Source organism: Onychostruthus taczanowskii, unplaced genomic scaffold (genome assembly GCF_017590055.1).
Source record: "Onychostruthus taczanowskii isolate IOZ18803 unplaced genomic scaffold, ASM1759005v1 scaffold60, whole genome shotgun sequence".
Classification (NCBI taxonomy): domain Eukaryota; kingdom Metazoa; phylum Chordata; class Aves; order Passeriformes; family Passeridae; genus Onychostruthus; species Onychostruthus taczanowskii.
The window spans coordinates 4,258,547-4,283,786 of record NW_024503680.1 but is presented as its reverse complement, the minus strand read 5'-3'; the positions used below and the strand labels follow the sequence as shown (position 1 = coordinate 4,283,786).

Below are 25,240 nucleotides of genomic sequence, written 5' to 3'. Positions count from 1 at the left end.
TCTTTTATTAAATACAACCTTTCAGGGATGCCCTGACTGCATCCATGCTGTAAGACAAAGCACATTAGTCACAGCTAACAGGCAAAAATATTCTTTACAAAATAGTGACTGGCAGGGGAAAGTAATCATTGGCTGCTGCCAAGTGTGGGGCCAGCACCACCCAGGAGGCTGTGGGATGGAGCAGCACTGACCAGGCTTATGGAAAACAAGCAGGAATAAACAGCATATATTTTAAAATCATTTCAAGCTCCCAAAGTTTTGAACATGCTGAATTTGGAAAACACACCCCTCCCCTCTCTGGGTATGCATAGATGGTTTGGGCACAAACAAAATGGTCCAGGCAGGGTACAAATTAGGCACTCTGTGTGAAACTGCCTCTGGGCAAGGAGAGCTCTGGCTCACATGGACCATTTCACCTGCATATCATGGGCTTTTTTTATCAGCCACCTGAAAAACACCTATTTTGCCTAGATAATAACTTAAAGCACCACATATTTGACGTCTGACTCTGGTTCAAAGCAATTACAGCAATAAATAAATACAATAAATGGCCCTGGAGGGAAAAGACAGTGCTTTACAAGGATCTTTTGTGGGCACAGCCCTGCTCACTGTGCCATGTACACTGGGAGGACAGAGGTCAATTAAAGCATTTATTTGAGATTAGAGGAAATTACAAGGTAATAAAAAATAGCCTGTGGGTAATTTTCTGCTGGGAGGAGAGTTGATAGCAAAGGTCAGAAAGAAGCAAATGGAGCTGAACTGGTCTCATCAACTGGGAATGGTGCAGTAAGAGGTTTTGGATGGGTTTTTTCCTGCTTAGCAAATACACGTGTGCTGCAAACTCAGCTCTTTCCAGGAGTGTCAGCACAGTGCATTCATTGGACACAAGTGTGTTGCAGAGCCTTAGAAACACAGCTTGGGCTGATTTTAATTGACCTGACCCTGATCCACTTTATCCATCTTTACCTCTGGCTTAATTGGGTGGTTGCAATAGCTGCTGGGCTGTTGGTATTAAATCTGTGCTTCCCTATGAGAGCACACATCTCTCTGCAGCCAGAAGGCTCAGGAAGAACAAATCTGTCTTTTAATGGTGAATTCCCACTTTGGAAACCAGAGAGGCACAAAGAGGGCCCTGTCTGGACAAGCACAAGGATGCTCTGGGGCCATCCTAGAGGAAAGCAACTGCTCCTCTGCACATGTGTCTGGTCCCTGAGGTTAAATGTTTATATTTTGTATTTTTAGGGAAAATTCCAGGCAGCAAAGTAGGGGTAAAACTGATCTTGGAAGTTATTCCAATGCTTATTTCCCAGGAGTTATATTTAAACCTGCTCCCTTTCTCTTGCCCCCAGAAGTTAATACCAGCTGTGTGTCAGGGCTGCTGACACCTGCAAGCAGCTTTCCAAAAATAATAAGAAGTGTGTTTATGCTGGGCTTGGATCTTAAAAAAGGCACTTTTCTATTTTGGTTTGGGGTTTTTTGTTGGTTTGTTGGGTTGATTTTTGTTTTGGATTTTTTGTTGGTTTGGATTTTTTTTTTTTTTTTTACTAGATACCAGTATCTCACTAAAGCCCATTCTAAGGGGCTAATGAAAGAAAATGTGTTTAGATTCATTAATTCTATCAGTATAAATGCCAGTGCCATGTATAAATAAGACATCATGCTGTATTGGTCAACTTTGCCAGATAAGATATTCTCAGCCCAAACATCCATTGCTTCTGCAGAATTTTTGTTTTTGAAACAAAGCCTTAACTTATCCCAGCAATTCCCATTTAATTTCTGCAGCTTCCCTGCAGGGCAGGGAGAACCTCTGCCCCAGGGTGAGCCATCACTGGAGTCACTGGTGGGAACTCAGCTGTGTCCCATTTGGCTCCTGCTGGGGATCATGGGACTCTGTGGTCAATGGGAAGGGCAAAAACCCCGCTGAGATCCACCCTGCTCCCCAAAGGGACTTCATTTCCCCTCTGCTCTCAAAGGAGCTGGAAGCAGACACAACGCTGGCCTCCAAAAGCAGAAGCAGATCCTGCACTACCCCTGGACTCAGGCAGACTTTCTCCCATCAGCAGGGAGTGGCTGCTGGGCTTTTCCTAAGGATATTGCAACTGCAGGGCCAAGAGTGTCAGAGAAAACAGAGAGGGCCACCAAGCATCTCCTCGGAGGGCTGGTGACTCCTCAGAGGCACCACTGGGCAGACCCCTCTGGGGGGCTCCTGTCTGGCACTGCTCACAAGGAAACCAGAGCCCTCACACCCCTAAAACAACACCAACCTGAAAACAGAAAGAACCTCCGCAGTAGAAACCCCCTGAGACACACCCCAGGGAACAGATAAGGGTTAAATAGATTGCATTTTCCCATCTTGGGGCATTTTTGAGCAGCACAGAAATTCACACCCAGCTGATGACATGCCCAGCATGGGCACAGCCCAGGATGCAGCCACTGGCAGGGCCACGTGGGCTGCTGCAAGCCTGCTGCCCTGATCCCCTAACCAGATTAGGGTTATAACACAGAGGGCCAGTTTGCACCCAGCATCGTGTATTTCAACCCATTCTGAGCATCTCCTGGACAATAAGGCTACCTGAAATGAGCTATGGGGGAGCTGGGCTTCTCCAGATCCCACTGGACAAGAGTGCACCCCCAGGGCTGATATATAGACAGCTTTGAAAGTGAGAAAGCAGAGAGAAGGCAGAGAAACACAGTCGGTGCTTTGGGCTGTGGGAAAGAGCAGTGGTCTAAGTCTGCGTTTCAAATTTGGAAATGCCTCCAAGGCCCAGCCTGGAAGCTGTGGGATGTCTAAGGATAAAGACAGCCCCACTCTCACACCAGTTTGGGTCCCAGGTGAGAGGAGCACACAGTCCCTGCAGTGCAGAGCAGCCTCACCTCAGCAGGGGCACCCTGCCCTCTGCTCTACCTGCTTTGTCAGCCTTTGTCACTGCTCTAATCCGGTGTTCAACTTCGAGAACAAGCCCATTATCATCACAAATGGAAGCAGGGTTCACCTTGCCAGGTAGCTCTGCTCCTCCTGGGCTCTTGGGCTCTGGCTGCCCTTGGATTTCTCTTGTGGATAAAGACAAGGAATCTCGACCCTGTGGTTAAAGACAAGGAGCCAACTCCACCCTGTGGAAAGATGTGGCCCCGTTCCTCTTGTGCCACTGCTGTCAAGAGGAGCTGAGAGAAAGCTGAACCAGCCACAGCAGCTAAGACAAAAACCTCACCAGGATGTGATCTCTGCCAAGGACAGACTGACATCATTTTACGCTAAGATCATCCTGAGGAGAGCAGGAGATAAGGGGGTGGGTGGGTACAAGGCAGCCCTGGCCAAGTGCACCCATCACCTTCATCACAATGGATGATCCCTCAAGTACTGGGGAAAGGCTTTGCTGCTGGGTATTACTGGACCTGCTGCTGCTTGCAACATTGGAACCACCTTATTTACAGTGGGATGGTGGGAGGTTCCCCCTCCTGCCTGGGTCAGTGCCCAGACACCCCACCATGCAGGACAGGGGACCCTTTTGGCGCCTGCACACCGTGGGGCTCCAGCCCAGGGACACACCAGTCCCTGTCCTGAGCCCAGTTTTCACAAAGAGAAGCCCAGAGACGAGAGCAGCACGTGAGCCAGGCATGTTCCAGCACGTCCCAGTGGGTTCCCCCACCACGCTGGGCAGGTCTCAGTGCAGCTCAGTCTGACTTCCAGCAATCAGGACGTGGGGACACCTTCCTCTTTTGTGTTCCTTAAAAGAATAAACACATCCTGATCATAGCTGGGTGTAGCAGAGCCGTGACTCAGCAATGCAGCTCTGCCACCCTGTTGGCTGAGATTGCTGCCCTCCTTGTAAGCACCACACAGCAACAGAGACAAGGTTTGCACCCAGGTTCACCCCAGTCTGGCACAACAAACTCCTCCTAAGGTTTTTAGCACCATCTCAAAAGGTTCAGCTCACCTGCAGATCAAAACCGCCACAGGAGCAGCACTGCTGTGTCCAAGCTGTGGTTGGAGCATGACTCCAGTGCCCCACTCTGACCTTCCTGCCCTCTTCCACAGAGCTGGAAGAGCCCTTCTGGGCCTGGTCCTGAGCACCCTGAGCCCAAACACAGCACAGCCTATTGCTCTGGGACCTTTGGGGAGGGGTGGAGGGCAGCATTCCAGGCCCCATCCAGAACACATTCCCCTCACACCCCTTCCTGCAGCACTTCTCTCCAGGGAATTCCACTGGGAGCAGGACACCCTGCTCCTGCAAAGGGTCACTGAACAGGGCAGTACAGATGCAGCTCCCAGGCTGAGCACAAGCCCAGCTGTGGCCAGGGAGCACGTCTCTATTCAAGTCCACTTTTTGAATGAGGACCAAGAGACAGGGGCTGACACACCTCTGATTTTATCTCTGCAGGGCAGGCCCAGAAGAGCCAAGGCTTTTGCAGTTTTTCACATATGCAAAGCTCCACAGCCCCAAACCCACAGTTCCCCTGAGCTCTTCCCCCCATTATCCAGAGCTGAATGAGGAGCAGGTCTCCATCCTCACAGGCAACTCACAGCTACATCCAGCGAAGGAGCTAGATCAGATGTCACACCATGTTCCATGGCCGGGTGCTGCCTAGAAGTCGCAGTGTCACTGGGCAGAGTGACAGGAATCCCAAAGGAAACCTCTGGCCAGGGTGCTGTGTGCACACCCAGCAGCTGTGACCAGCAGGAGAAGCTTCTCTGTCCCCAGAAGAGACTCTGATGCCAGGGTTTAACAGCACATGCCACACTTGGAGGGCTGAGCTGTTCTCCAGCCCTCAGGGTAAGCAGGTAATTAGATTATCAGCACACGGCCAGACGCTGCCACCCGGGCCACTGAAGGACAGAGAGGAGCTGAGGACAGCGTTTCTCAGGACTGTGGTGCCACAGGTCAGCACCATCCTCACTGGAATGGCACACAGGAAAAGAAAGGGAAAATGCTTTTGCCAAATCTGACAGTTCAGATGGGATGGAGCACCAGGGAACAGAAATGATCAGCATAATATTGCCCCCCTCAGACTCTTTCTAATATCACAGCCTCAGCCCAGGCTGCTGCCACAGCAGGAAACCCCACATCTCCCCAGCTAAAAGCACAGCACATCCCCTGCCCAGGGGAATTTGGGAGCTTCCAGCTGAACCAAATGCCACTTCTCACCTCCCCACAGGGTGCCCAGACAACACCTTCTGGAGCCTGGTTTGTTGGGTTGTGGATTCCCATACACCCCAGGCATCCACAGATCAGCTTTGTGCTTCCTCATGGATTTCAGCTGAGCTCTCAGCCCTTCATCACACACTCATTTTGGGTGGGATTAGGGGAGATATCTGGGAGCAGGGCTGCTCAGCTGCTGCCAGGATGCAGGAGACACAGCTCACACGTGGGGAGGTGCTCTCTGTGGAGTTCCTCAGTGCTGGGGAAAGGAGGGCATTCCATCCACTCAAACCCCCAGCACACCAGGGGTTTAATGCTGGGGTATTCCATGGACACAGGTTCTGCCAAGGAACCCTGCTCAGGGTGTACCACAGCAGTGCCAGAGCTGAAGGGGGTCCCTGATCTTCTCAGCAGCACTCACACACCAGGGCTAAAGAATCCATCATTGCCCCACAGCTTCATTTTCAGCCCAGGCTGGCCAGATCTTCGTGGCTGTGCCCAAACCCAGATGTTGGGGCAGAAAAGAGAGTAGCACAGAGCCAGAGGTGGCAGCCAGGTCCAACCAAGAGCACAGATAATGAAGCAATATCACAGTGATGGGACAGGTCCTAGGCCTAGCCAGGAAGTCAGTTTGACCCTCAGGGCTAGGATCAGGTCCAGGAGCACCAGCAGGTGCAGAGCAGTGTGCAGGGATGACACTGAGCCAGGAAAACATTCAACAGGTGGAAGTCAGGACAAAAGGACACAAGGCCAAGCACCACTGTGGCTATACTGGAGCCCAGCATTGCCCCAGCACAGCCAGAGTCTGAAGCTCTCTTTAAGCTGAGCTTAAATACAGCCCATGGGCATGGGGCAGGTGAGGCTGGCCAGGGCTACAAGGTCCATGAGTGTTTTCAGAGCTCTGACATTTGCAGGTCATATCCTGCAAAGCAAAGCAAAGCTGGTGGGATTGTCCCCACTCTTCTATCACCCTGACCCTGCAGAGCCCTTAAACCTGGCAGACAGCAGGGTTTGGTCCTGGCATTGGGCCATCTCTGCTACTGCTGCACCCTACCTGTAGTGGTTTTCGCACAGGAGCTGTTCTCCTGCCCAGATTTAGGATATGAAGAGCAGAAATGTAACTTAAATTGTCCTCCCTGATCCCAACTCAAAGATGCCATCCCAGGATGTCCAGATCACTCATCCTGAAATGCCAGTGAGGGTCTGGCTGATCCCAAACTGAGGATCCCAAACTGAGCACTCATATGAGTTGTTGACTCCTCAGACAGGGCTTGCTGAGCACCACCAGAAACATCAACACCAGGAGCTACTGCAGGCAGAGAAAGGCAGGGGAAGGGGAGAAGAAGCAGAGGACAAGGGGAATAACCAGGTGTTCCCACATATCTGCCCAGTGCTGGCTCCTGGCAGGACTGGTGCTGCTGGGCTGTACTGGAGCTCTGCCTGGCACCTGTCATGGCAAAGGTGGCTGCAAGCCCCAGGGCCAGCTGCTCACAGCCTCTGCTTCAGCAAAACATGCTTGAAAAGGAACCAGTCTTCACTGTTTTGAGCTGGAATTTTCATGAGCATGAGATGTTTTAATTCATCTAATCCAGGGCCCTGACCCAATTAATATTCTACAGGAACCCCTGGCCCTCTTGTTTTTTTCAGTTCTTGGCTTCAGGGGCAGGAGAACTGAAAACAGATTATTGGGAATAAAACAGCTTCAACTTTTAGGCCACTGGCTCTGGTGAGGTTGGCTTCGTTTCCAACCAGGTGTGATGCAAGACTGCCTAGGAAGAGTTTTTCCCCCACCAGCAGCAGAAACAATTTGCTTAAAAGCAAGAGGTGACTATCCAGGAGCTCTCAGCCCTCCAGCACCGCCGGCTCCGGCTGGGATGAGCCGTGTGTGCCCCAGAGAGGGGCACCGGGAGCCCGGGGCAAGGCGTGAACTCCCGCAGCTCCCGGCGAGCCGAGCACAGCGGCCGCGAGAGGGAGGCAGAGCCCGGGCGCTGCGGGGAGCGGGGACGGGGACCGGGATCGGGATCGGGATCGGGATAGGGGACCGGGATAGGGGATCGGGATAGGGGGTCGGGATAGGGGACCGGGACAGGGGATCGGGAGAGGGAACCGGGATAGGGGATCGGGACGGGGAACCGGGATCGGGATCGGGATAGGGGACCGGGATCGGGATCGGGATAGGGGATCGGGGACGGGGAACCGGGATAGGGGATCGGGATCGGGGAAACAGGATAGGGGACTGGGATAGGGGAACCGGGATAGGGGATCGGGACAAGGGACTGGGGTAGGGGACCGGGGTAACTGATCGGGATAAGAGATTGGGGTAAGGGGACCAGGGTAAGTGACTGGGGATAAGGGATTTGGGTAAGGGGACCGGGATAAGGGACCAGGATAAGGGATTGAGGATAAGGGATTGGGGTAAAGGAGATCGGGATAGGACTGGGGATAAGGGACTGGGGATAAGGGATCAGGGTAAAGGACTGGGATAAGGGATTGGGGTAAAGGACGGGGATAAGGGATTGGGGTAACGGACTGGGATAAGGGATTGGGGATCGGTGCTGTGGGACTGGGGCTGAGGGATTGGGGCTGAGACACCAGGGATAAGGGATTTGGGATAAGGGTTTGGGGCTGCGGGACTGCGGATAAGGGATTGGGGCTGCGGGATCAGGGCTGAGGGATTGGGGCAGACGGATTAGGGCTGCGGGATCGGGACTGGGGAATGGGGCTGTGGAACCAGGGCTGTGGGGTCACTGCCACCTGCCTCACCACAGGCAGACCACGGGCCCTGTCCCCTGCCCTCTGCCCCGGGAACCCTCAGTTTGTCTGCTCGGCCTGGCCAGCTGAAGAAGCCGAGCACCTGAACACTCAGGTTATGGCTAAACCCTTCCCAAGGGCTGTTTTCTCCTCCTCGGATGCCAAGGCTTTGTGTCATTCCCAGCTCACACAAAAGGTGGGAGGGGGTGGATGGGACATCTTGCAGGCCAGCAGCAGGACCAGAGGAACACCTGGGCAATCCCTGTGGTAGAGATCCCATCTGTAAATGCAGGGCAATCACCCCACTGTGCATTACACAGGGACTGCCAGACAGATGCATTAAGCAGGGCAGGAGCTCATGGGGTGGGCTGTCAGTCCCCAGTGTCCACCCTGTGTCAATGGTTCTGGCTCAGCCCCAGTTAACACCATGACAGATTGCACCAGGTGGGGTCAGAATCCCAGCCCTAGCACAGGTTTGGTGCTCAAGTGGGTCCCAAAAGCACCGTCAGGAAGCCCCCAGTGAAGCCCATCATTGTCACACTCTGTGAATGAATGGTCCCTTTGGATACTGCTGACACAACACTGCTGGAAAACCTGGACACTCACTGCCAGCAGAGACTGGGCACTGGCGGCTTCAGACATGCCTGGTTGGGGAGAGGCAGCTGAAAAACTGCAAAATGTGCCGACTACCAGGGGTCAGAAATGTGCCAGGGCCAGGAAAGCAGCTAGTGGAGGGAAGGGAAATATGGGGAAGCTTCTGGTTGTTTTTAAAATCACATCATGCCAAGTTCAAACATAGACTTGACAGTGACATACAAGAGAACTGGCTTCTTGACACAAAAGTGGCCTAGACAGTGACCCACAATAGCCCAGTGACATTTTAAACACCTGATTTCCAGCTGACTAAGAACAACCTGAGCTCAACCCTGTAAGCTGCCACGTTGTGAACAAAACATTCCTTGCAAAAGTCAGCCTTTGGTTGCACAAGGGGTGGCACCTGGACATGGTGGAGCCAGTCCCCTGGCACTGTCAGCGTGCTCATGTGGCCAGGACAGTGCCAGCAGCACTCCAAGCCAGTGCTTGGCTGCCTCATGGATTTCCAAGGCAGACCAAAAGCCCAAGGCTGTCCACCCTCCCCATTCACCAGCTCAAGAAAGAAACTGGGGATGGCAGAGGAATGTAAACCAGGCCAGAGGACTCATTCATCCTCCCGCTCCCGGCTTCGGAGCGTTCCAGGCAGCCTCACTACAAGGCTGCATTGTGTGTGCTGCAATCCAGCCCTACACACGCCTGCCTCTCATCCTCTGCCAGGGCTCACTCTCCTGAGGCACCTCGAGCCCAGTCTGTAATAAATCAGGCAGCAGCCTCTGTCCAAGACACGCATTCCCTGCGTTGCTGTGCTGAAAAATGAGTGCTGAGCTTTCCATCTGAACACCTGCAGCCACCAGGCAGCCGTGCTGACACAGGGTGTGGTATCACCTCCCAAATCAAAGGCACGTTGCTGTTCAGACACTGTGAAACTCTGGCCAGTTTGCTGTGCTCAGGACTGGGATTTGGCTCCCACACCTGATCCTGCAGGTTCTGGGAATCCTGGTCTGGCTCAAAGCTGAATTTGAATCCATCAGCCTCTGAATTCAGTGATGACCATTGCTCTGTAGTGAGCTGGTGAGAGATTGGCAGCAAAATCCTCCCAGCTGAAGGAGGCTGGCAGGGAGACCTGGGAATGGGTACATGCAGTGCATGCTGGGGGGATGTGCCACAGGCATCTGGAGAAATATCTCCAGGAGAAGAGGTGGGAGCAGGGAGATTTTGCCCAGGTGTGGTAGCACCCTGGCAGATCCAGCCTGGGGCAGGAGCACAGCTCTGTCAGCCGTGGGAGGAAGAGCAGCAGCACTGCTCCGAGCCCACTGATGCACTTGGGAAAGCCAGGAGAGTGACCAGAGCCGGGACACAGGCTGCAGCAGGTGGCCACACTCCCAGTGAGAGTGGCCAGTTCTGCAGCAGTGGGGTCAGTGCTGGTCCCACCACAGCCTGGCAGAGCCTGCAGGGCCAGTGGCTGGAGCTGGGGAGTGCACAGCCTGAGGCTCCCCACGCTCCACAGAGGAGCATGGCCCCAACTGGGGAAACTGGAGCCAAGGCCAAACTCGTCTGGCTTTGCTTTGCACGCTGCTGAGATCTTTCTTGGGTTTATTTTCATGCAGATCCCCAGAATGCAGAGACAGGCAGGAAAGTGAGAGCTGAAAGCAAACAGGAAAAAGGCAGGTTCTCTTAATTTCTATTTTTAGCACTGCAAACAACATTAGTGTCATTATATTTAGGAAAAAAATATTCCAAGTGTTTCCTGCCTCCCCTTTCAACACCTTCAGCTATTTCCTTGCAGATGTTTCCAGGGGCCAGGGTTCAGAGGCAGGAGGAGCAAGGCTGGGCTCTCACCCTGCAGACAAGTCCTGGGAGAAGAAATTTGGCTCAAAGCAGGTGCCTGTGGTCCTGCATGGGGACAAGGAGGACAATCAGGCCATGGAGGATGTGTCCAGCTCCAAGCAGAAGCTGTGTGACAATGCAGGACCTTCGAGCTGCTTCTCTGTGGGTTCCAGCAGCTTTGGTGTAATGCAGGGGAAGGCACAGCAGCACTGCAAGGTCGGGGTTACAGAGAGAGGCTGCAGCAGCCAAGGCTGGAGGCACAACTCTGCTTTGCTGCAGGGACCCTGGGCTGAGCAGAGCATCCCTGCACCAAGCTGCTGGAGAAGGGACAGCTCTGCAGAAGTTGCACCACGAGTCTGTGGTGAGCTGTGGCAGCAGCAAAGCAAGATCTCAGAGCTGGGGCTGCACATAGAGAGTGGCTGGTGTCCCCTGGAGTCAGAACCTGTGGCCACATTTCTCTTCACACAGAAAAACAAGGCACAACTTCCCAAGGATACTTTCTGGGAATGGCAGCAAGGAACCTCAGAGAAGGAAAAAACAATTTATATCTCAATTGCTGTGCCTCTTGTTGTGCACAAGTGAAATGCATTGTGGAAGATTGTTTATCTGAAGGGAATTGGTAATTGGATTCTCGTGTGAGTGTTTTGTTTTCTTGACCAATTTCTGCAATCTCTCCTGTCCTGTCGGTCAGGAGACAGTCACGAGATTTGGTTGAGTGCTTGTGCAGTTTCAGTTTAGATGTAGTGTAATATGGTATAGAATGATATAGTATAATAAAGTCATTAATTAACCTTCTGGTATCAATGGAGTCAGATGCATCATTTCTCCCAGATTTGGGGTCACATTGCTTTTCCAATAAGAGCCCCTGCACTTGTCCCTTGTCCGCTTGTCCCATGTCCACGTGTCCAGGCTGGCTTGGCCTCTCCTGCACAGCTCGGAGGATTTTCCTTTGCTCTGACAGCCCTGGGCTCCGCCTCGCAGTCAGGACTGCAGCTGCCAAGTGTTTGTGTTTGATCCTCCCACGGATGCTCCAGAGCAGCATTTCTGGGTGGCAGGCCAGCAGGATGCACGGGTGGCAGACCACAGCTCAGCAGGACCACGGAATGCGAGGAAAACCGGGATTTGAATGTGGTCAGCTTCTGGCAGTGGGGAGAGAGGGCAGCCAAATGCCAGGGAAAGGGCTCTCCTAACCCCAACCACGCTGTGCTAATGTGGTTTGCAGCAAAATCACAGACCAGCGTTTCTCCATGTGGCCCAGGGAGCTCTCTGCCCCAGGAACAACATGGAGATAATGTTGGAAAAGTATCATGGACAGCATACAGAGCAATGAAATCACCTCAAAACATTCTCTGCAGTCTGGGCCAGTAGGGAGGGCAGAGGAGCAGCTTGGCTGCCCCACGCACACACTGCTCCCCACACTCCAATTGCTGCCTGGTGACAGCAGTTCCAGGCTACATTTTCCTTCCTGGAGCTTGGTTCATGAGAGGAGCTGCCTTGTTAGATGCTCCTCTGGAGCTCTGGCTGACTCCAAACTGGCTGGAGCAGCTCCTGAGACAAGCCCAGCCACAGCCAGGCTGCCATCACCTGCCTTGGATAACCAGGTGCAGACAGCCACAGAAGTCAAACACTGCCTTTCTCTATTTCTCTCCCCAAAACCCTGCAGCAGCTGGAAACCCACCCCAAAGGGTCTTGATTTGAAAGTACAGGAGGAGTGCCTTGCAAGTCCCAGTCCAGCCCAGCCCATCTCCCTGGGGAACAGCAGGACAAAAATGAAATTGTTACAGCCATTCTTCCCTTTCCCCCCCATGTCAGAGAAACCACCAGCTCATGGGAGACCCCCATGCCCCAGGGCCCCTTTTCCCCAGCCTCAGCTTGCTTTCATGGGGGATGTTCCTGCCACCTCCATATGGCCACAGCCCATCCATGGAGACCTGCTGTAGGGCACTTTGAGTCACAGGATGCCTTCAGATGAAAGGGATCTCAAAGACCATCCAGTTCCCAATCACCTGCCACAGCCAGGGACATCTTTCACCAGTCAAAGTTTCTCGAAGCCCCATCTAACCTGGCCTTGATCCCTGGGGATGTCCCAGGCTGCTCCTCCTGGTCTGCTCCTCCAGGTGCGGCTCCCTCAGGCACAGCCCTCTCCTGTGCAGACTGACACTAAACCTGGCACAGCTCGGGCTCAGGTAGGAGGTCTGAGGACTCTGTCCTGTCCAGCTGTGTCCCCGTGGTCCTGCAGGTCTCCTCAGTGCCCACACAGAGCCCCTGCCTGGGCTGTGCTGGGTGCCAGCCCACCAGATCCTCCCCACACTGTGGCGGCACCAAAAGCCTCTAAAAGGCCAATCTTGGCTCTTGCTTTGTGGTCAGAGCCCAGAAGAAGGCCAGCCAAGCAGGCTGGTTGCTTTTATTTGGGCTCAGGGCCTGGATAAGGCAGTCCCCTCCCTGTTCCTTTGGGGGGATTCTCATTTTGGGGGAATTCTCATTTGGGGGGATTCTCATTTGGAAGCCGCCAGCTTGCAATTAGCTCCCACCTCCCTCAGAACCAGGCCACCCTGCCCTGGGCAGCCCAACAGGCAGGGAGAGGACACCCAGCCAAACACCTTTTACAAATCATTCTGCATACTTCACATTCTCGGCCGGTTTATGAGCATTTTAGCTCCTCATATTGATCAGGGCTGGAGCCGAAGTAATTACATTAATCAGAAATCATTTCCCATGATTTTGAGTCATATTTGAGCTGGTGCCCAGCTCCTCTGCTCTCCCCTCTGCTCTCTGCTCCCTGGTACATACTTTCCAGGCGACATCGCTGCTTCCATAACCATAGTGAGACCCAGGGTTTGTTTGTCTCAGCTGGATCCCACACACACCCTAAAGGTCGTGTCGTTGTTGATTTGGCTGGGGAAGGGGACAAGAGGAGGTGGTTTATGTGAAGCTCATGTTTGGGAAATGTCTCCAGATGTCTCTGGCATCAGTAGGGGCATAGGGAAGGGCTGGGGGCCTGGAATTCCTTGGCACATGGAGACATCACTTGCTTCAGCTTTTCCAGTCTTGCTCAGAAGATGGAGAGCAAGCCCAGCCATTGCTTTGTTCCCTGGGGTGGAGTTTGGAAGTGGGACTCACCTGCCAATCCTTTGGCATGAGTCCTGGGGAGAAGCAGCAGGTGCCCTGCCAGCTGGCTTGGGTGGTGACCAGTCGTGGGGTTTTCAGGTGCTGGCTGTGAAGGGTGAACTGGCAGCTCATCATTCCCCCCAGCCCAGCTTCCCAATGTGCCCAAGGTCTATGCTGAAAGCTCCTGCAGAGCCAGGCTCCTTCCAGTCCTCAAGGACACTGAGGAATGCCCTCTTCCCTGCCTTTGGGAAGGTCCCAGCCACGACCAGGGGTTTGCAGAGCATCCACTGGGATGTGCCAGATGAAGAGGGCTGTCTTTGCCCAGGTCACTGTCCCCTCCCCAGCACTGGCCTGTCCCAGCAGCCTGGATTCACCAGCACCCTGAGCTGCTCCTGCTGCAGCCCTGGGGATGTGAAGGGCTGTGACATTTGGGAACAGACACAGGCTGTGTCACCCAAAGCTCCTCCAGCACCACACAGCACCAGCTGCCTCAAGCATGCAGTGCTTGCACCCTGGAAAGCCTTCCCAGAGGCACAGGAAGCAGGGCTGGGAGGGCACACAGCCATCCCCAAACCCCTCCTAAAGCAAGCTGGCACAATTACAAGGTGAGTTTGGAGACACCTGCAAGCATCACTGCCTGCACACGCGTGGGTGCCTCCACTGCAGCCCCTCTGATGCTGCAGGGGACATGGCAGCTGTGTGAGAACATGCAGCACCCTCGAGCAAGACAAGGACTGAAGGAAAAACAATGTCTATTTTAGCCTGAAACCACGAGAAAAATCGAGATAGCCAAAAAGAATGAGCAATTTGATCAGGAAACATGAGTGAGGCATCCAGCTCCATGGAAAATACAAAGGGTCTGTCAGTAACCACACAAGGTCAGGATCTGGGGATTATATCTTGTCTGAAAGATATAACTTCCAGTGATATTTTTTAAAACAAGTTTATGTTTGATACTCAATAAAAAAAGTTAACTGCCAGAGGATCACAATATTGAATATGTGATGATTTCTGACACTGTTTTCCAGATAACAATGGAAAACCTCATCTGGCTGAAGTTTCCAAGCTTTGTTTTACAAAAGTCTTATTCTTTGAGTTATCTGATTGTTTAACTTAGTGGGACAATTATGAATTGTTCTTGTCTGGACTGCAGGAAAAAGAAATCTCACAGAAGTATTGCCCAGGGTTTGATCTTTCTCTGTTGTCCCTTCACAGCAGCTGATGCAAGGCTGTGCTGTGCTAATGAGAAGCCCCTCAGTCTGAAGGATGAGTTCTCACTATGGTTTTGGCTAATCCAAGCTTTTCTTGGTTGTGATAGTCCATTTGCTCCTCATGTCATCACTCAGCTCCTTCCTCTTGGCAATGTCAGACTTTGAGAGCAGATCCAGCCCCAAGCCCCATTTATCAGTGCTTCTTTTTAGTGAAACCTACCTAAAAACATCTGGGAAATGGTGAAGGATCCAGTGCTCCCAGCACCAGCCATGGTTCCTGTCTGTCCTTTGGCAGGGGCAGTGCCCTGCTGGCCTTGCCACCGTGGCTGGGAGCTTGGAGGGCTCAGCTGGTCCCAGATGTAGCCAAGGTTCCTGTTGCAGTTGCCTGACCATCAGAACCTGGACTGCAGCCCTGAATTCTTTTCTCACAAGTCACTTGGCCAGGCACCAGCTGGTAAATACTTTCAGTCCCTGCATCCCGGGCCTGGGGTGGAAGCAGTGACCTCAAGGTAAAAGACTGCCTGGCCCGTCCCTGGTCCTCTCAGCCTGGCTCTGCTGTGCAGTTCAGGTGTGAGAACCAGAGGGAATAAAAATGCCCAGACAGGGGTGGAAATAGCCATCACCACCTCTCTTGCTGTTTGAAACTGGAGCCAGATTCATTCTGGGTAGGAAACAATTCTCCCATCTTGCCAAAAGCAGAGATATTTCAAAATTTCCCAAAGCCATGGTGTTTTCCAGAAGTCTCATGAAAAACATCCAGCAGCCACCCCAAAGTGTCCAACAGCCGAAGGAGACCTGAGGCATCTCCATTTCAGCTCAGAGCTCTTGGCTTTTCCAAGCTGGATGTCTGTCCAGCTTCCCGCCAGTGCTGTCCCCCCTGCATGGGCAGCCCTGCTCCTCTGCAGAGGGGATTTGGGCCAGGAGTGCTCAGCAGCAAAGGGAATGTTCTCCCCACCAAGCACGGAGCTGGGCTCACCCGCATTTTCACAGCCAGGACCCAGGACAGCCTCACTGCTCCCTGCCAGAGATGGACATCCAGACCTGCTCTGAGTTCCCCAGCTCTAGGGAGGGTGCTTAACACATGATGTAGAGGAAAGAAGGGGAGTCTCCAGCAAAGGAATGGCATGAAGGGAGAATATGCTCAATATCCATCCCAGATGGATGCAATTTCAGCTGAGCAGCGTGTGCAAATGAGAGCTTTTCTGTGTTATTCACGATGGCACGTTAGAGCAGCAAACACGTGAAAAACTCAGCTCTCTAAAATGTGAAATGAAGGAGGCAGTTCCTTCATTTCTATAGAAACAGCAAAGCTTGCCAGTGGCTAACTCAAAGGAGATGTAGTCAGACCCCTGTATCAACTATTTTCTTGCACAACCACAAAAAAAAAAAATTCTAACCCCCCAAAAAACCTGACAATAATACCATGGAAACTGTGGAGTGAGACATATGGACTTAATTACTAGCTCTGAAATCACACGTATGGTACAGAACACTTACAGGTTACGTGCTCCAGAGGGGAAGGGCTATAACAGTATTTATAAAATGAACTGCTAATGTGCTGTTCTGGTGCAGCTTTGCACATCAAAGCATTTGCAGGGGCTGAATTCCTGTGCCAGGCTCTGCCTGCAGCCCCAGCACGGCGACCTGGGTGGGGACGTGGGACCCAGAGCTGGGAGAGGGGAAGCTAAAGCCCAAGTCACCCATGGAGAATCCTCTCTGGGAAGGCAGATCATGGTAGACTTTATGGGTACCCCTCCAGCCAGCTCCACTGGACACCTCCAAAACCCAGCCAGGTGCCAGTGAGGATTGCCAATGCCATGAGAATGTGGGCAGCTTGCCAGGCATGGGATGCTGGGTTTGGCCCCATCTGACTGCTTGACTTGGGGGTGTTGGCTTGGCTCAGGCTTGACTCGGGCTCTCTGTCACTGCCTGAGCTCTGACAGCTTCCTGGTGATGTCAAACCATCGCAGTGATGTCACCTCACTGCATCTAAATCTCAGTGACATCAGGGGTGGGGGGAAGCAAGGTCCCCTCTTGCTCAGAGCTGAGGAAAGAGTAGAGAAAGGAGCTGACCCTGTAGCCAGGACACATCAGGTGACAGGGGTTTAATGCTCAGTTGGCTCCCCTGGGCAGCCCTGAGCCTCAGCCTCCCCCAGGGGTGCCCTGCTGCCCCCTGAGACCTCACACACGGCTCTGTCAGCTGCTCCAAAGGTGCTTCATTGTGGGAAATGACAGGTTTTTATTTCTGTTACCAGCGCTGTCACTTGATTTCTAACTGGGAAATGAACTCGGCCATTAATCAGGAATCCCTAATAAACACAAGGCTGGAATAATGAATGGAACTGCCCCCACGTGGCAGGGCTGGATCAGTACTTTGGCTCTCCCAAGCCAGTCCCAGGATGTTTGGCTGAGCTGTAGCCAGTGGGAGGGCACCGGCTGTGGAGCAGAAAGCGGAACACCAGAGGTGTCTGCAGCCTCCGGTATCAAACCCTCGGGCTTGTGAGCACCTGTGAGTGCCACCATAACCACCCCCTGCCAGTGAGTTCAGAGCAATGTGCCCTCCTCATGCCTCCCCTGCCACGGGCAGGGCTGCCAGAGCAGATCCCTGACTCCAGGCTTGGCCTGGGTGGTGCAGAGCTGGGGCTCCGCCGTGCAGGGCAGAGGCTCCAGCACTTGCATAAGTGACAGCAGCCTTTGGAAAGTGTCCTGGTGTTCCCACAAGCTGACATGACCTCGTTAACAGCCTGGCTGCAGCTAATGAAGCACAGCCACAGCAGGGATTTGGGGTAGTAATGTGAGAGTTCAGCCTGCCCTCCTCCCTGCTGGGCTGTGCCCACCCTGCTCCGTGCCCTGGCTTCCAGGCTCTGGAAAGCATGGAGCTGAGCTCAGGATTGCTGCTCAGGTGACTGAGAACCTGTTTCACAAAAGCAAAACAGAGGGGGAAAAGGCCAGAGGGAGAGATGGGGCATCACCCTTAGCTGTGTGGTTTGGTGTTCTGCTTGTGGCAGCCAGCAGCTCCTGTGTGTTGGCCATCACACACCTGATATCGGGCAGCAGTTCTCATGCCTGGATGCTACAGGCAGTCTGTGCACAGCCACCAGGATCATCCCTTGGCCAGCACAGGAGCAGCAGTCCTGGCCCAAGCACACATCCTGCAGGCAAGGGGCAGGGGTGCAGGGGAGGAGCCAGGGAGAGCTGCAGGACATCCTGCATCCTTCAGCTCAGGCCTCTCCTTTGGGCTCTGGGCCCACAAATTGTCCTCTCAAATCTTGTGATAAGATCTGGGGAATGGGAATATGGGGAAGTGGCTCTGTCTAGTGTAGGTCTTGAGGAGCTTGGGTTTGTCTTTCCTCAGATCCTCAGTCACAAGGGACAAGAGAAAAGCTTGCACGGGGCAGACTGAGGAAGCATTGGGAGGCAATGGTTGAGCACCTGCTTTTCATCCCCAAACTTGGATTTCTAATTCTTACAATTGATTAAGACAATCATAATACTTCAGGGGCTGAATTTGTTTTTCAGGGCTTGAAATCAGCAGGGTCAGACTGCAGCCCTCTCTGCATCAGGCAATGCAACACGATGTGCATCCACCCACCCCACCGCCTCCCCAGGTGGCCACAGTCCCTCTCAGGATGGGGATGATGTGGCAGCAGCAGCACCACAGCAAATCCATTTCCAGCTCCTTTGGGTGCCCCCTCTTCCACAGCCTGCCCTGCACTGGCTGCAGCATTAAATACAGAGGTGGATGCCCTGTTGCTGCCTGGTCACAGCATTGTCCCACAGCAGCAGCAGGGACACTCCTGCCAATCCCTTCAAATCCCAGGAAGATGGTACCAGCTCTGCCTGGGCAGACTTTGATCAGCAGGATAGGGCATGAAGCTTCCCTCCCAGGCTAGGGAAAGGGAGCTGGACCACCCCACCAGCCTGGTTCCCCAGCCTCTCTTCCCTGCTCTCCAGGGACAGCACAGCATCCCTTCCCTTCACTCCTTGTCCTGGTGGACAGCACATTCTCACCTTGAGAAGAGTGAAAATGGCAGCTGGAATGTGGGCTGGGGAAAAAAAAAAAAAAAAAAGAATGGAAAAAAAAGAAAATCTTGAGGCTTGTCCAAACCTACTCATGTTTATATTGGAGCCTGTGAGTGACATCAGAGCAGGGAGAGTATAAACACCAGCAGGACCCACTCTGGGCTTTAAAACCTGCGAACACTGCCTCCAAACTGCTGGGGGGTGATGTGCTGAAGTGGCACAGGGCAGAGCAGCATGAGGCTCCAGCTGGAGAAGCAGCTCCTCTTCCTCTCCCTCCTCTGCATTCTCTCCAAGGTAAGGGAGATGGGGCGCTGGGGCAGCTTCAGCCGTGGAGCAGCCGGTTCTGGCGAAGCGGGGTGCAGGAGGGACTGGGGTGTCACCAGGAGCCCGGTGGCTCTCCCGGCCGGCAGCCAGGCTGTGTGGATGCAGGGGGCAGAGCTGCGCTCGCAGAGGTGTTTGGGATGAAGCAGCAGGCTCCGAGCGCTCCTGGGCCGAGCTCGCTGCGGGTCCCCGGAGCGCGCAGCAATGCCAGGGATGCGCCGTGCGCTCCCGGCCCCGCGCCCCGCGCCGGGCTGCGCTCGGGCCCCTCCAGCCAGAGAGAGCAGCTGGGCGGGAGCGGCTCCTCCGGGCTCCTCCGGGCTCCTCCGGGCTCCGCCCGGCGCCTCCATCCCCGCCCAGGCTCCCGAGGCAGGGGCCAAGCCGGCTCCTCCGGGCTCCTCCGGGCTCCTCCATCCCCGCCCAGGCTCCCGAGGCAGGGGCCAAGCCACGAGCACCAGCCCCGGCGTTACTCAGCTCTCCCCTCTTCTTGGAATGCTCCCGCCAAGCCAGTGCCTCCAGTGGGATTTGGGTTGTTGCAGAGGAGATTTTATTATTTTTTTTTTCTCTCTTGGACTCTGTGTGAAAATATTTGCCTGTGCAGAGAACAGGAATGTTGAAGAATTTGGGGCATCTCAGCTCCAAGTTCTAATTGCTGCTTGAATCCCCAAGTAGGGATGTCGTGGCCACGTCGTGCCTATTTGACTCTTTTCACAGAGTTCAGGTCTCTGACAGAAGCCACATTGTCATCTAAAGACAAGTAAATTGCAAGGAGCAGGGAGAAATGGATTTATGGCTCAGCTAATCTTTCTAAAACATCGATTTGTAATAACAATCTCCTGAAAGATGAAAAATGCCCTTGGCTGCCTGGGTAAGCTGTAACAGAGCAGTGATTCTTGCCCCAGGTGCTCATGAGTGCCTGGAGAATCACCAAGGACCATCGTGCTGCCAGCCCAAACCTGGCCACCACAGCCAGTCCCTCGGTCCCTGCCACATTAATAACACTGCCCACTGGTAGAACTAGAGCCAGATTACCCAATCGATTTTGGATATATTTAACTCCAATTATTGGCACTGACACTCCTATAGCCCCATGAAAAGCATCTGAACTGCTGCAAATGAGGAGCACATAGAGCACAAGGAGCTACCCTCTCTGTCTGACTCATCATGTCAGACCTGATGCCACTGGGAGAAACTGAAAGAAAAAGAAAAATGTTATCTAAAACTTACAGGGTCCGGCTGAGCCCATCGCTGTCCTGGCAGACTCGGCAGTCACACCAGGACCAGGGCAGGGATGAAGGTTTTGGTTGCATGTTTGCTGTGCTGCACACGCTGGCCCTGCACCAGCAGCATGTGCATGGAGCTGAGCAGCAGAGCTGCCTGGGGGCTCACATCACTGTCAGGCCAGCACTGGCAAAGGATTCACTTCCAAACTGCAGAGCCAGCTCTCGTGGCTTCAGGCTCTATATGCAACAGCTCTGTCACATGTGTGACATGATGGGAGCTCAAGAGCTGCCTAAAAGAGCTGTTGGGGCCAGGGTGGTTGTGCAAGCAGGATGAGCCAAGGGTACAAACATCCTCCTGCCCAGGTGAACTCCCGTGGGCACCTCCCTGGCAGACAATTGGCTGAGCAGGCAAAGCACTGCAGTGCACAGCCCTGCCAAAGTGATTATTCAGTCTAGCCACGAGGGAAAACAGCTCCCAGTCCTTGAAAACGTGCCTATCTCTGGGCTCCTTGCCCAGTGAGCCAGGCCAGGTGAGGATGCTGCAGCCAGGGACAAGCAGAGGATGCAGCTGGACCAGTGAGGAATGCAGTGAGGTCTGCCTGGCTTCAGATCCCCACTGCTGATGCAATGTCCTGTTTCTTGGCATGAATGAGAGCTCTTAAGACTGTAAGGAGTGAGGTGCTGTGCACTCACCATGTGAATTCTGTCCCTGCAAAGCCACCTCTCCTGGGCTGGGCACAGCCTGCTGCCTTGGGGGCAGGTATGGGGGTGGGCTGCTTTACCTCCCTCCCTTCCTCTCTCCCACTGGGCTATTTGGGGCTGCTGACCTCATTAAATAACCAGCACTGCCTGGGATATTCACCTTGTAGCTCCATCCTCCTGTGTGTTCAGAGCAGTGGCACATTAAAGTCCCCATCTTTCAGAGTTCTGAGCATCCTTGATTCTCCATGGTTTTCCATAGGTGCCCTTCAAAGGGGACAGTAGCTTTCCAGGATGCTTTGAGATATTCCCATGGATTTGGAGCCTCCCTTCACCAAAAATCTGCCCCCATGGTTGAGACAAAGTTACCTGGCTGTCCCAGTGACAAAATCACCTGGCTGTCCCAGTGACAAAGCAGCTGCCAGCCAAAAACCACCCGTATGGATTCAGCTTTGCCTCCACAGGTTTGTGCCCAGCTGTGCCGGAGACCATGCTACTGCCCCTGGGTGCCACCCCGCTGCCCCCGCGGGTCCCCCCTGGTCCTGGACGGGTGTGGCTGCTGCAAGATCTGTGCCCGGCACCTGGGAGAGCCCTGCGACTTCCTGCACGTCTGTGACCAGAGCCAGGGCCTCGTCTGTGACTACAGCTCAGCATCTGCAGGGACAGGAGGCACCTGCAACTGTGAGTAAGGGGTGCCCACTTTCCCCGGGGATACCCCCACACTCCAGCCCAGCTCCAGCCATGACCTCACATGGCCACAGGCATCCCGCAGCACCACCAGGGGAGAGGTTGAGGCTAGGGGAGCAGCTTCCCTGAGGATGACGCATGCAGCTTGGCCGTGGGGCTGTGCCCCATCTGCTGCCAGCTTTTGTGCTGCTTTCTGACTGAGAATTCAGGGTGATTTCAGTGAGAATGGACAGGGGAGTCCCAGGAGTGCTGCAGTCACCCAGCCAAGGCTGGAGCCTGGAGTCCTGCAGAGAAATCTTAGAGAAACTTTTCCTAGCCTGGAAATCCTGAAGGCAGGGTCAGGGCCAAAGAGCAGGGGGGTTCTTGCAGCTTGTGAGCTGTTGCTTTGGAAAAACAGAGAGATGAGAGAAGACGGGGAAGGGGAGGAGACTGAGTGATGAACATGTTGCTGCACACCCATGTCTGCCCTGCACACCACTCGGTCAATTCTGTGGTCCCCCCACCTCAATCCCTTTGTCCAGCCCCACAGTTACCCCCAGCCCTGTCCCCTGCCATCCCCATCTCTGTCCCTCTGTCCCTAACGGGCTGTCCCTTGCAGTTGAAGACGATGAGGAGGGCTGCGAGGTGAACGGCCGGGTCTACCGAGACGGGGAGGTTTTCCAGCCCAGCTGCAAAATCCAGTGCCATTGCTTGGACGGGGGTTTCAACTGCATCCCGCTGTGCCAGGAGGATGTGCGGCTGCCCACCCCGGACTGCCCCTTCCCCCGGCGCGTGGAGATGCCAGGGAAGTGCTGCCCGGAGTGGATCTGTGAAGCCCAGGACCAGCACCTCCCCCGGGATGCCAGGGCAGGTAAGATGCAGGGCAGCTCCAGGGAGAGGGCCCACCACGCAACTCTCTGGGGATGGCTGTGAAACATCAGCAGGAGACACCTCACACGTTTCTCTGCCACGCAGGGCTATGCCTGCAGCACCACACGGTGCACAGCACCTGCCTCCTGTGGTGTTGCATTTTAGTTAAATGGTATGCTTTCTCTCACCCCTCGAAAATGCACGGTTTGTTCTAAACTGTGATCCTCTCCTGAAGTATCATGTCTCTGTAATCCCATTGGCCCAAATTTTATTCCGCACTCACTTTGAATCTCCCTGTTAAGCTGTGCAAGGGAGAGGTGGGTCTCTCTTGGCCCTTTTCTTCCTAGGCTCTCCCTCTCTCTCCCTCCCTCCTCCTTACCCCTTTTCCCTCAGTAGCCATGCTGCTCCCGGGGGTGGGACCCCCAATAAACCCTCATCTAATCAGCACCCTCAGAAGCCGTGTGGAGTCTCCTTGCCTGCCTGCTGCTGCCAGCCAGCTCACAGCCTAGGGGGCCCTCCGGGCACTCCCCGGGGAGCCCCCCATACGAACTGCAACACCTCCAACCAGCCTTTCCCCCCTGTCCTTTCCTGCAGCCCCCGGGGCAGTGTCCCTGCCGCTGCGCTCCCCCTGCCCGCCGTGGGGCACGGAGTGGAGCGCCTGCTCGGCCACCTGCGGGCTGGGCTTTGCCACCCGCGTGTCCAACCAGAACCGCTACTGCCGGCTGGAGACCCAGAGGCGGCTCTGCACGGCCAGACCCTGCCCGGCCCTGCCCGCAGCGTTCCCGGCGGTGAGTGAGGCTGGGGGAGCTGCTGCCTCTGGGCACACGGGGACTGACAAGGGAAGTGCCAGCAACTCCTGCCTGTGGGCCCCCCATCAGCCCTCCTCAGCCATGAGCTGACCGTGTCTCAGGGACACACGAACCGTCTCCTCTTTGCTTGGGAAACAGCCGATGGCGGGTGCAGACCAGAATTTTGGGGTGCCTGGATGTCTGAATCCAGGAGCACTGTGGATCCCACACAGGTGAGCCCGGCCTGCCCCTATGGCCAGAGATGGATTTGCAGCTCCTGCCTGGCTCCCTGGGCACACCCGGGAGGTGCTTCTGCCACCCCTTTATTAGCCTGGCACAGCCCCAGTGTGGACACAGTGCTAATCTGCCTTTCTGGCGTGCAGGTGGCACTTTCTGCCCACTTCTTTCCCCCTGCACTGCCATGCTGCATGCTCCCCAGCTGCGGGGGACACACCACCAGCCCTCTCCATCTCCCCACTGATCTCCATTCTGCCTTTCCAGAGGGGAAGAGGAAGTCGTTTGTAGCTATGCCCACCCCGGATTCACCCTGGAGCCAACGCCTCATCCCGGCAAAGAGTCTGGCACAAACACATGGCACTGTGGTTACGGTGAAGATGGAGGGTGTTTCCACTGGGAAAACAGAGAGGAAATTATGGACTTCAGCTGCAAAGGAGGCTGGAAGCAGAGAACAAGATCCCTGTGTAACACATCACCTGCCTCTTCTGTATACCCCACTGCCCCAGGCAGGGTTACTGGGCAGCATTCCGAGTTCCTTAGGCTGAATGAAATGGGAAATGGGGAAATCCTTATGCTCCAAGCATAAACCCACCCAAGAAACCAGGAATTGGTCGTTTTCTGGATCACTGGGCTTCTGAAGAGATGATGCTGCTTCTCTACCACATCATGCAGCTCTGCTTTGCAGGGACTTCAAGAGAGACCACTTCCTGGCGCCTGGAAGCCAAAATCCCAGGAGGAAACCCTCATGCCCTGGTCCCCCAGGGAGGGAGCAGGTCATCAAGTTGCACCCCGCAAGTCACTGCCACACCAGGCTGAGCTGCTCAACCATGCAGGAGCTCAGCCAGCCCATGGTACCCACCCTGCCTTCCCGGGCACGGGCAGGGTCCTCCTGATGGCAGCTCTAACTCACCTTCCCCTCATCCCTCCAGAATAAACACGAGCCTTCCCGCTCTGCCTGGCCTCCTCCTCTCCAAAGCGCTGGTGGTTTGGCAGGGCTCCGGCAAGCGAGGAGCTCAGACAGCGGATCCTCCGCCCCGCAGCACCAGACATTCCCCGCCTGCCATCCAAGCACATTCCCCGCGAGCCGGGGCCGAGGGAAAAGCAGGGAAGAGGGAAAACAAATGGCAGAGATGAGTCGGGGCCGTCTCCCGACGGGCTGGAGCTGCTCCAGCCGTGCAGGAGTCGGCGCAGGAGAGCTGCTCGGCTGCTCTGGCTGCGCTTTCTCCCAGTAAAAAGTCCTTGTGGGTGATGGAAAATGAAACCCAAATGCCCTCTAACGGCCTCGCACAAACGTGCAGAGGGAAGGCGCGTTCCGCCGCGGGAAGGGCAGTGGAAGGAGCAGCGGTTTGGGTGACGTGTCCAGGTGAGAGATGGACTTCTTAGATGGGTATTTCTGGGACTAAAAATAAAGATGTGCTCATCCAGGTCTGGAGCTTCTCTGTGCAGGGCGAGCCCAGCCCTGCTGCTCAGGGCCAGCTCGGTGGGTGCAGGAAAGTCCTGGCACAGGGTGGGGCAGCTTGGAGACACCTCAATTCAGGCTGCTTAGATAAGAGAAGGAAAAAGAAAAAAAATGTGAATCAAAGCACTAAACACATTATTACAATTTATTACATCCTGGGTTAAATCCTTCACTCTCAGCCAGCCATAAGCTCTGCTGATGGCACCAGCTCTGGCCATAGCAGTGCCCAGGCCTCCAGTGTTGGGATGCAGGAGAGCAGGGCAGGGCATGGCGCTGCTGCTGCATCTGCAGCCACAGGCACAGCCTCTCCTGAGCTCCCAAAAATCAA

At 54.5% G+C, this 25,240-nt stretch overlaps 1 protein-coding gene across 2 annotated transcripts; it reads left to right on the top strand.

Annotated features, from left to right (window-relative positions):
• Positions 1-18,783: 18,783 nt before the first annotated feature.
• Positions 18,784-24,370, top strand: CCN5 (cellular communication network factor 5). 2 transcript variants are annotated; one of them, XM_041419355.1, is made up of 5 exons: positions 18,791-18,946; positions 21,357-21,573; positions 22,178-22,429; positions 23,023-23,216; positions 23,718-23,874. In XM_041419355.1, exons 1-5 carry the CDS (start codon positions 18,887-18,889, stop codon positions 23,739-23,741), a joined length of 747 nt encoding a protein of 248 aa, XP_041275289.1. In that variant the 5' UTR covers positions 18,791-18,886; the 3' UTR covers positions 23,742-23,874. The 2 variants fall into 2 exon arrangements, with proteins under 2 accessions (XP_041275287.1, XP_041275289.1); XM_041419353.1 differs by lacking the exon at positions 23,023-23,216 and having other exon boundaries at positions 18,784-18,946; positions 23,718-24,370.
• The last annotated feature ends 870 nt before the right edge of the window (positions 24,371-25,240 follow it).